General features: G+C 34.9%; 1 protein-coding gene across 1 annotated transcript in view; it reads right to left on the reverse strand.

Annotated features, from left to right (window-relative positions):
- Positions 1 to 12,470, reverse strand: part of LOC150108436 (GRAM domain-containing protein 4-like) — a 458,431-nt gene that overhangs the window by 152,310 nt on the left and 293,651 nt on the right. The window contains exon 14 of the mRNA XM_090390467.1: positions 3,070 to 3,224. Within this exon, the coding sequence (XP_090246593.1) occupies positions 3,070 to 3,224 (155 nt within the window). The remainder of the gene's footprint in view (positions 1 to 3,069; positions 3,225 to 12,470) is intronic.

A 12,470-nucleotide genomic window follows, 5' to 3' on the forward strand; every position in this document is an offset into this window, starting at 1 on the left:
TAGTGGACCGCAGGCTTCATTGAAATTATTTTTTTTATTTAATTGCATTTTAATGTTAAGTATTTATTTTTTAAAAATGGCCGGCAGGCCATGCGTTGAAGACCCCTGACCTAGCCATTTTTAAATGGGTATGAGATGGCTTTAGCAGATACTTTATAGATACTATAGTGAATACTTTATTTAGTTGTGAAGAGTCACTTTTAAATCATGCTGTTGTTTTAAGACCTGGCTACTCTCAGTTACAATTTTATTTACAGCATATACACAGTTTTATTTACTTTTATGGGTTTCTAAATTCTTGTTATAAGTCGTTATGGGGATTTGACTGATGGACACATGAAGATTAATATAGGTGCTCTCGTTCAACTATCTGTCTTTTGGTGGTGAATAAGATTCTACAAGATTTATAGAAAAATCTAAGTGCTGAGATCATGACAGATCCTATGCACTGGAACATGAATTCTAGTATTAATCTATCTGAATGCTTCCAAGCAATGAACCACCCAAATTAAAAAAAAAGTAATACAGCAGAAGACTACAGTTAGAGAGTTTTCAAAGGCATAAATTTTTTGTCCATGTATCAAGGGCATCTTCAGCATGAATTCAAATTTACACTAGGTGCAAATAACATAACAAAGACTCAATATCAATTATGTCAAACATATGTGAAACGAGTAGAGTAGCATAGTTCAAACTGCTCTGAAGTTCTAATAACATTTTTATACAGTCATACCTCGGCTAACGAGTGACCCTGCTAATGAATTTTTCAGCGAAGATTTTTTTTCGCTGTTTTTCGGACTCGGCTAACAAACGTTTTAGTGGATGCGCACCCCTAACATAAAGCAGTAAACATGAATGGTCGGGCCATTCCAGAAGCTTATCTTTTCCATCTGTATGTGTGTGACAAAGAAATGAGCTGACCACATCACATAGGGGAGAACTACCAACCTGACTGGGTTGTTTATGTTCGAGACAGCGAGATGTGTCTGAATCATTTTAAAAACATTCTGAAAAAAAGAGAAGTTCAATCAACTTTGGATAGATTTTTGACTTCTCCTTTAGCAAAGAGACAGAGGCCAGCTACTGAAGAAGAGGAGACTTACCTTGAATAAACTTTGAAAATTTGGAAGAAGAATAGTAAAAACGTTGTGTACATATTTCCAGTTTAATAAAGTGTATATAATAGTGTACAGATTGTCAGTTTTTCATTCTACTTTCCATTCTCCTTCATCTAATTGGGTAGCTGTTCATCTCAGCCTTTGGTGAGTTTTTACCCTTTCATAGTGTTCTTTTTACTATTTTATACAACTTATCTTTAAATAGAATGAATTAAAACGATTTTCTATAGAAACCTATCGGAAATCACGTTTTGGCTAATGAATGCAATTCCGAAACGAATTATCTTCGTTAGCCGAGGTATCACTGTATATGCTATAAAAAAATAATAAAATAAAATAAAAAACTAAGGAGGGCCATGTGAGGGAGATCAATTTCCCATAAAAGAGATAACTCAAGCTCATGTGAACTTCAAATTAGGGAATTGCAGCAAACTTTCCAAGCTCTTTGTTTTTTTTTACATAGGGCATTAGTATTTTCTGACAGAATTAGACCAGACTATTCTGGCTGATGGAATCTAATATAGATGTTCATCATGAGAAAGCACTGTAGATCTGCCAGTTTGGCCAAAGTATGATAAAACACAGGCAGAGAATCTAAGACACTGGTCAAAGAAAGAATGTTTATTAATTGGATGAAATTTCAGCCACCTTGAAATCAACTGAATTAAGTAATTTAAAGATTCGTTCAGATATATCTTTGACATATAGTATGGTGACATAGTTGACAACTAATTGGAAGACTGGCAATGGAGAAACTACATAAATGCTAATGGCCTTGTTTACAAAAAAGACTAAGTGAAGAAATTTCAAAACCTATTTCTTGTGTTCATCCTCCAAAGAGCACAGAGTGATTTCAACGACCACTCTGGAATTTATATAATTCCAGTGTGAGTTTTCCTTCTTAAATAGAGAAAACTGAAGACTCATCTGACTAAAAAGCATAAGCAAGCCAACGACATTCTGGATAATATAATTCTTCCTATTTTGTGGCATTTCTATGGAACTGACCATTGTCTCTTTCAGCAAGACAATGTGCATCCACCACACTTGACTAGTCTCCACAGAGGACTGATCTCAACCCTAGTGAACATCTAGGGAATGAACTGGAATGGTGGGTGAGATCAAGGGACATCCACACTCCACAATAATCCAGAACCTGCCTACAGGAAGAATGCTCTAAAATTCCCTCTAATCACTATTGCTTGTGGAAAGTTTGCACCATAGTGTGAGGAACAAACACCATGGTTGTCTGTTCCTCACTATGGTGTCTGTTGATTTCTTTCCAAGCAGTGTATACATGTAAATAATATAACCTAATCAAGTCACACATGCATGTTGTCATGAGAAATTCCACATAAGCATTTATGTCAGATAATATTAGTAATACTACAGGTGTAAAACATAAGTGATGTTAATTTACTCTTTTCTTATGTTAAAGAATGTTTTTCCTGAAATAGCCTCATATACACTAATAGCAATAATCAGAATCTCGTTTTAAAAAGAGAAACCCTTCCATATTACAATCAGGATTACACTCACATGTCTGAGGAGTATGGCCTTTCTACAGAGTCATAATGTTTATACTGCACTTTCCATATTATGATCAATATATTAAACATTAAAACAAAATGCTAACATTTGAAGAAGGAAGATTATTTTAACTTTTTTCCCCCCATCTGGAATGGAATTCATCACTGATATCTTGTAAGAAACAGTGATGAAATCTCAAGGTAAGTGACAGATAAAGCACTACACCTTACTGAGTCATATAATTAACAAAATAGCCAAAGTGCAGTATTATGAAACTAATAACTCAAGCAATAAGTGATTATTTATAAGAACTATTAGTAATTACTGTTTACCAATATTTTTGCATTCATATATAGAAAGTGCTAAATTAAGGTTTTAGGACATTGTTTAAAAAAATTAGTTTAATGATATTCATTCCTACCCTGTCAATTTCAGCTCTATTATGTTTCTTTTCTAGCTCAGCATCAGTTGGTAAGGATTTCCACATCCTCAATGTTGAGTCATATTTTTGTTGAACTCTTGGAAAGCGATAGAATATGCAATCCACTAAAAATAGCTTTACACCCAAATATAATCCTAGAAGAGAGCATTGTGAAAAAATCATAGCAAAACGATGTGTTTTTATGATATATAAAATGACATACATAATTCCTTAATATTTAAGTATACAATACACTACTTCAATAGTTCATTTTGCTGCAATTATTTCATATAGATAACATAAAATTAGCCTTGAACACGCATATATGTGCAACATTATTACACACAAGTAATTCAGAAATTCATAAAATTTGCATGAATTCTTTAGATTAACTCATTTCATTTGGAGGAATGGTAAAATTTATACACTGTATTTTCCGGTGTATAAGACGCACTTTTTTACCTTAAAAATCCATCTTAAAAATGGAGTGCGTCGTCTTATATAATGAAGGTAAAGATTGTTGCCTCTTTTCAAAGTCATACGCACTCCCTTTTATGTTCCAAGATCTTTGTAGGTGGTTAATGGTATAATCAAATTGATGTGTGACCTTCACATGACTTCTAGAGCATCATTGGCTAAGAACGGGGAGTCCCTATTCATGTTTCATAACATCTTATCCGAGTAATCAGTTACCAATGTTTATCAGTATTGAGTTGACGTGTTGAGATATTTTGTGTTCAGTTTGCTATTTCCCTCTAGATTTCAGTGATGGAAAAAACAGGCAACATTCATATACTTCAAGTTACAAATTGCAGGTTGTAAAATATGTGGAAGAACACGGGAATAGAGAAGTTGAAAGACATTTTGGACCTCCGCCTACAGAAAAAGTTTTTTTTTTAGGTTTTTTTCCAGAAAATTGTATTAAATTTCTTGGGTGAATCTTATACACCGGAAAATACGGTATATATTTTTTTCAACAACTAACTGTTTCACCAGATTGACTTGAAAACAGCCTTATTATTTATGTTGTCTCTCTCTCTCTCTCTCTCTCTCTCTCTTTTTTTCATATGTGAGAAGTTGCTGATCTAATATTGGTGCTCTGTAAGAAAGGATTAAGGAGGCTACTGATCTTTAAGCTGGAGATGGCTTTGATAGGGGACCACTTTGTGAGGATGTCTGCTCCAGAGAATAGAGACAGATGGAATGAAAGAGGAAGAGAAACAGATAACGAGAATTTTTAATTGAACTGTGAAAAGTGTTGAGCAGCTGCTGCTTGTGTTTTAATAAGCTTAGCAGAAAGTAGAAGAATGATGGATGCCAGTTTGGTTGAGCAGAGTCCACAAAAGTGCCTTTGGAAAAGATATAAGAAAAAAAAAGACATGAAAAAAAAAAAGAGAGAGAGACAGAGACAACATAAATAATAAGGCTGTTTTCAAGTCAATCTGGTGAAACAGTTAGTTGTTGAAAAAAAAATAGGCAGGAGATATGGAGGTGTATGAGGAAGAAGGGAGTGTCGGAGAAGTACGTGAGGTTGGTGAAGGAGATGTTATGAGGGAACAGAAACTCAGGTCAGGTCTAGTGTTGGCATGACAGAAGGGTTCCCCATTGTCGTAGGGCTACACCAAGGGTCAGCTCTGAGTCCCTACCTCTTTGACCTGGTCATGGATGTACTAGTGGAGGATGTCGAGAAGGAGGCACCATGGAGCATGCTGTTTGCCGACGACATTGTTCTATGCGAATCATCCCGAGACAAGCTTGAAAATACTCTGGAAGAGTGGAGAAAGGCATTGGAGGAGAGAGGTATGAGAATTAACCGGGTGAAGACTGAATATGTGTCAATGGGGAGTGACGAGGATATGGCCATACCACTCCAGGGTGAAAGGCTAATTTCAGGGAAGAAATTCAAGTACCTTGGGTCAGTTGTCAAGAGGAATAGTGACTTGGATGAGGAAATACAGCACCGAATAACATGCGGTTGGATGAATTGGAGGAAGCGGGGTCCTGTGCGACAAGAGAGTAAGTTGTAAGAGGAAAGGAAAGCTGTATAAGATGGTGGTGAGGCTGGCGATGCTCCACGGTTATAGGCCACGTCCCCGCACCGTGGAGCATCGCCAGCCTCACCACCTAGTGGAGATGCAGATGTTGAGATGGATGAGTGGTGTGACAAAGAAGGACAGGATAAGGAATGACTACATCAGAGGGATGGTTAAGGTGGGACCAATTGGCAAGAAGATACAAGAAAGTAGGCTGAGGTGGTTTGGACATGTAGAGAGGAAGGGTGAGGAGTATGTTGGTAAATGAGTGGAGTATATGGAGTTGGAGGGAAGGAGGAAAAGAGGCAGGCCCAAGCTCAGGTGGAGGGATAAGGTGACAGAGGATCTTAGGGAGAAAGGATGGAGTCCGAAGGACGCCCTGGACCGGAGAACTTGGAAGAGGAAGGTTAAAGATCGGTGCGCCGACCCCGTTTAACATGGGATAAGTCATAGTGAAAGAAGAAAAAGAAGTAGTCCACAAAAGTGCCTTTGGAAAAGACATAAGGCTGAAAGAGACCAACTGTGTATGAAAGTAATTGAAGTAAGTCAGTGAACAAGGAATCATTGATCAACCAAACCTCTAGACAGCAGTGAAAATTTTTAGATAGGTTTCTGGCACACCATCCCAAACATCTGAAGAGTATTCTAAGGTTCAATAGATTATGGATTTGTAAAGTTAGTTGCTGAACCGGCAAAAATTAAGATGTCAATTAGAAAATGATGCCAAGATTTCTTAAGGATGAGGAAGCTACATATGTGATGTGCTTATGATAGTCAAGGCTAGGGTTAAATGTCACTCCAAGAAGAAACGTTGCATCCTCTCCGGTAATTTATGGATTATTATTAGAATATGTGTATAATTAGAATATGGATTATTATTAGAATACTGTGTACTGCACCGATGGAAATGCACTACAAGAAATCGATGAGCTAGGAATTCAAGGGAGGACAGAGAGTTGGCTCAGAGGACATACTGAAAAAAGTGAGCAAAACAGCTCAAATGATCACTTGGATATTAAGAAACACCCTGATAAACAGAGATAAGTTACCAGTCCCTCTTTATCAATTATTAATCCTACTCTGATACAACCACATCTGGGCAACTGTGCAAAGATTTGGTCACTTTACTGATTTGTGGAGTGCTCTTTATGAGGACAGATTGTAGGTTTTCTTTGTTTCATCTACTGTTTGGTGGTCTCATACAATAGATGCTAAAAAATTTTCCAATTAATAATAACTGTACAGGACAGAGAAAAGGGTCATTCCCAGAAGCTGTGTAGGAGTATGGTTAGCAAGAGCATAAGGATTATGATTATTGTTGTATTTCAGGAGAGTACTAAATGAGTTGAACATTTTGCCAGAGGTGGTAATGAGTGCTTTGTCAGAGAATAATTTTTAGGAAATATACATTTATTGTGCCAATAACAGTTAGTGTGGGTATCACACAATGAGTTACTGGACTCCATGAAAATGTCTGTGTAGTAACAATAATAATAATATTCCTTTTTAATAAAATTATGGAGACTATAACCGTGTCAGGATTAATTACATTAATTTCCTGATGCTTCAACCTTCATGTTAAGCTCATCATCCAAAGTACACACCAGTGGAGGCCAGAGAAAATTTTAAGTGGGGGTGCTGCATATACCAAAAAAAAAAAAACACTTTTTTTTCCCTAATCAGTAATGAATTCATTAATAAATAAATTTACATATTAAAAATTGCTTTATTAAAAATATTTCATCCTCACCACAAACTAACACCAATAATAAAAGTTTCATATCAATAGCAATGACAAGACCAAACAAATATCGGCATTAGATCGCAATGCATTTGTTTCGTGTAACGATAATTGAAAAAATATAATTCTTTTCATATTTTCAACAGTGACACTCTTCATAATTCAGCCTTGTATCTATAATAAATAAATAATTATATGTTATTTTAACAAAACAAAATAAGATTTATAAAAAATAGTTCAAATAGGCACACGCACCAATAATAAACATTTCATATCTCACAGAAATAAGGCATGTAAGTTTACTAAAAATACACTGCCATTTGAGCAGTTATAATTGGGAATGACGTAACGTGCAATGACAAGAGCAAACGAATATCGGTGTGATCGCAGTGCACTTGTTTCGTAATCTAAAGCATTAATCGAACGATTCCAATTATTAGCTATTCAATCAGTGTCAAAACATAAGCTGTAACCTTTAACATGTTGTACTGCATTTATAATGTTGTAAGTATTGTTATTATTTATAAACACAAACAAAATTTAATATTTTCATTTTTTCCTTGGGGTGCTGCAGTGTCACAGTGCTTATGTACAGGCTGCCACTGGCACGTGCACACACACACACACACAGATCAGCAATATTACATTTCAAACAGTATGCCAAAGTGACAATGATTTGATCAATTATTTCTACTTGCCTGACTCAAGTTAAAAAAAAAAAAAAAAAAAACTAAATCAAAGCTACATCCTAGGTATAATATTCTCAGAGGCCAAATTCATATTGATACTTTTAATACAGCAATAGTGGTGGTCAAATCAATAATTTAGCATACATAGTATTAAGGCTAAGATCATAGATTAATAGTTCTAATAATAATTTACAATGAACTCTTAAAACAAAAAGGTTATGTGGGTAGCATATGGACTATCCATATGCTTGGGATTTTTAAACCATAATCATTGTTAAGATTATGGTGGTTAAAAAGAATTTCACAGACCTCTTTAAATTTGCATTCATACCACATTTTGGTGTGATGTAACGAACAGGTGCCTTTCCAGTCAATTCTGTGTAGAGTATTCAGGGCATGATCTGAAAGGTCAGATTTACCAAGGTACATATAGTTCATAATACAGTAATCCCTCTATTAGTGCATCATTTTTTTTGATACCCAAATTTGATTAGTCTCTAAAATTTGATTAGTGCGCCTATATACATCTTAAAAATAAATGTTACAGATTTTAAAAATTTTCTATCTATACATTTTTATGGCTAACTATTTTAAAAAATCACTCACCAGAATGAAATAATTTAGTTACCGATTTTAAACATTTTACAAAATTATTTTTAATGCATACTACACTACTTCCATGTACACTATGTATACCATGTTCCAAATTTTTACCACCAAAATTTATGTCATCTGCTATAGTACGCCCACAGATTCGCGACCCTTCGACACTTCTGTGCATGTCACAAAAAGGAGAATCCATTCTGATAATAGGGTAATCAATTCTCATCCGTCTTCTGGGATGAGTTGTTTATTATTACACGTCGGAAAATTAACTTCTCTTTTTATGATCATTGTAGTTTTTAAAGTGGTAACTATTTTGCTTGCATAACAGTTGGGAAATTTTATCTATAAAGCACGTGATTTCGCGTGTTGGCGACCAATTTGTACGTCCTTCATTTCTTTCTCCACTTCAGCATGAATCGCCTATTCTTGGCAGCAAGCCAAGCGAAGCTCTACAAAGTGTTGGAACGAATTATATTTTTTCCCATAGGTTATTATATTTGATTAGTACGTTTTTGATTAATGCACTTATTTTAAAGAATGCATTAATCGAGGTAGTATAAAATTTTAAAGAGTCCTGTGAAATTCTTATCAACCACTCTAATCTTAACAATAATGATGCTTTAAAAATTCCAAGAACATGGATAGCCGATATTTTACCCACATAAACCTTTGTTCTAAGAGTTCATTTTAAATTAGGACAATAAATCCAGGATCTTAGCCTTAACATTACATATGTTAAATTATCAATTAGGCTACTATATTAAAAGTATCAATATGAATTTGGTCTCTGAAGATGTTATAAATAGGATGCAGTTTTGATGTAGTTTTTTTTTCTTTCTTTTTTCATTGTCACTTTGGCATACTGAAATGTAAATATGCTTGTCTCTGTATATTCCAGATGAGGAATTAATATGAAGATCAAAATGTCAAGAAATTAAAGTAATTATTCCTAACACAGTTATGGTCTCCATAATTTTATTGAAATGAATGTTGATCACTGTGTAACATTAAAGGAAAGGATATTCCTTTAAGATGAAAAAAACACCTAGAAATTGTTTTTTTAGTATGTGAATTCCACCTAGAAAAGATTATAGCACATTAGTGCTGCGGATGAGCTAAGGATTGCATAATCTGTCCCATACCAGGCAGTAAAATTTATCTACTACAGTCGTTCACACACATCCATGTATACAGTGAGATTCAAACCAGAGCTTGTTGTTCGGAGAGAGAAAATGCTAACCAACTAGGTAGGCATCCTCCCATGATTTCTCAAATGTCTTAAACTAAAAAAATGTGGACTTGGCAACTTCAATTCAGCCTAAAGACAGATACTTCTTTAGCAATTTTACTTTTAAACCTTTTATGTATACTTGCATAAATCTTTGTCAAAATTCTTAAAATTTTTAGAGGAACATTCCTTTGTAATTCTTATAATATATTCTAATTTTTTTTTTTTTTTTTTTTTTTTAAAGTGCTGTTTCATAAAATGTGTAAGCACCAATTATATATAAATTTTTTCTATTTCCTATGGAAATAGAAAAAAATTATTCTGGGATTCTGGATAGTTGAATTTATTATTATTATCATCATTATCTGAGACCTCCAGGGAGTCAAGGACTCATCGAGGGAGGCTGTAAATTACACAACCCAGCTATCATACCTTCCCTTAAATTCATTTATACTAGATGCACTCGCTACCCCTCAGGGAAAATTATTCCACTCACTCACTGTTCTCTGGGAGAAAAACCTAGCTCTTATCCCTTTCTTGACTGAGAACAACCTTAACTTCCATGGATGCCCCCATGTTCTCTTCCCACCTTCCATATAACAAAAAATTTTATCATTTGAAATGCTAACCCACTCAAAAGTTTATAGACCTCTGTCATATCACCCCCTCTTTCTCCTGTTAACCAGAGTCTGCAATCCACATACTCACAATCTGTCCTCATAATCTAAATCCCATAATCCAGATATAATCTTTGTAACTCTTCTTTGCACCCTTTCCACAGCTTCTTTATCCCCATGGAACCCGAGAGACCAAATCTGCACATAGTAATCCAGGTGTGGTCTTATCAAAGTCTTATAAAGAGGCAAAATTACTTCCTTATCTTTACATGTAGAGGTTTGCTTCAACATAGCAATTATCCTCTAAATTGTATTTACAACTTTTGCTATGTGACCTTTGAACTTTAAATTCTTATCCACCAAGATCCCTTGCCTCTTCAATTTCTTGTAGCATAACTCCACTAATATAAAATGCCACTGGAACTCTAATCACGCCAAAGTACATAACTTTATACTTACTAACATTAAACTGACAGCCATTTTCGTTTGCCCAGATTTCCAGTCTATTCAAATCATTTTGTAATTGCTGAATATCAGTAGCATCCCTGATTGCCCTACCTATCTTCGCATCATCGGCAAACAATTGCACATCTGATGTTAGATCCTGCTTGATGTCATTAATGTATAGATTAAACAATAATTGCCCAAGACTGAACCCTGAGGTACACCACTGGTTACCTTAAATCTGGCAGATTCACACCCACTGCATACCACTTTTTTGATATCTGTCTGTCAACCATCCCCTGATCCAAGTCAACAGATTATATTTCAATCCCATATTTTCCGGTTTACGCAACTGCCTAACGTGTGGTATCCTATCAAATGCCTTGGAAAAATCCAACATTATCATAGTGTATCCATTCCCTTTATCCAACTTGGCTGCAACATTGATATAAAATATGACCTTCCTTTAGTAAATCCATGCTGTTCCCTGCAGAGTATAGAATGCTTCTCTACCCATTTCTGTATGCGAGTTCTTACCAACTCCTCTAAAATCTTCACTACCACATCAGAGATACTAATAGGTTAGTAGTTAGACACATCAGTTTTTGCACCACCCTTGTGTAATGGAACTATCATACATTCCTTCCATTCCTATGGTTGTGGTATCATTCCTGAGCTGAGACTCAAGTTATACAAATGTGTGAAAGGCCTAGCCAATTCAGCTGAACATTCCTTTGGCAAACAGGCTGATATTCCATCTGTCCCTATTGACAAATTCTTATCCAGGTTATGCAAGAGCTCTTCAACCTCATTTTCATGAACTTCTAACTCTTCATCCAATGTTGCAGTAGCACTGTGCACCATGCTACATACACCTGGTTGATATATCTTAGAAAAGTGAGCCCTCATTAACTGAACATTCTCCTTAACTACCGACACTTGTGTAGCATCTGCATTCAATAAAGTTATTCTTCCACATTCATTCTTTCTTTTGCTTGCGGCAAAAGAAAGAATGAATGTATTTTTTGCAGTATTTTATTTTAAAATAAAATACTTGAAATCATTAAAAAAAGTTTTTTTGAGTTTTCACAATTTTTGTTTCATTAGATCATTTGCAGAGACACAAAGAAGCAAAAGGCTGGATGGAAATTAATAAAATCTGAGATTTTGGATGCACACTAGACATTATTCACATGATTCAATTTTACTTTCAGACTATTTGTGTAGATAAAATTAGGCAAAACAAAAATAGGTGTCTACAGTATATATGTATCAGGGGTATATATTCAGGATGTACTAGATGTGTTGTGCATACCCATGGAATGGCAATATTACCATTATTATATTTTTGCATTTATTACTGTTAAAGACTCTCCCTAATTGTTTCCTGGCTTTGTGCGATTCCTAAAAATAAACACAACTTTTTGTGTTTGTGTTATGCCTCATGAAGAGGACACTTTCAATGCATAAACGCTGCATCATGTTCGCTTTAATAGCCCAGGTGTGCAGTCACAAATACAGACACCTTTGAACCCTTTAAACAGACATACAGATGACACATCGGATCGAATTCTTACGTTTCAATAGTTTTAAACCACCAGAAGGCAAAGCAGAATGCACATAAAATCAGTGGCTGTGAGTGTTTTTTTGTGTCAACTAATCCAACTGAATGTTGTCATTTATCATTAGGCGTTTCTGTTTTGTTTAAGTGAAATGTGAACTGACGGGTTTAGGACACCGATATTGACAAGTAATTTTCTATAAATAATTTATAACTTTTTTCCCAATATCTGCAATGGGAAATAGTGTTGACAAATTTCTGAATGTCTGGTTTTCTTCCAGAGCTTTCGCAGCTTATGATTATAGTCGAAGGAGGTTGGAACTTGTGTATAAATAAATAAGTAAAACAAGTTATTTCCGCCTTTTTGTTTCAATCTGGAAAAATAATAATTTCCCAAGTGATTACTTTTTCCAATTCAAGTGATTATTAAATAGCTCTATTTAAAAAATGTGTCAGAATTCAAATTATGAGTGTCTCACTCT

The sequence above is a fragment of the Typopeltis vanoorti genome, chromosome 3 (genome assembly GCF_054136105.1).
Source record: "Typopeltis vanoorti isolate ZY-2024b chromosome 3, IOZ_Tvanoo_1.0, whole genome shotgun sequence".
Classification (NCBI taxonomy): Eukaryota; Metazoa; Arthropoda; class Arachnida; order Uropygi; family Thelyphonidae; genus Typopeltis; species Typopeltis vanoorti.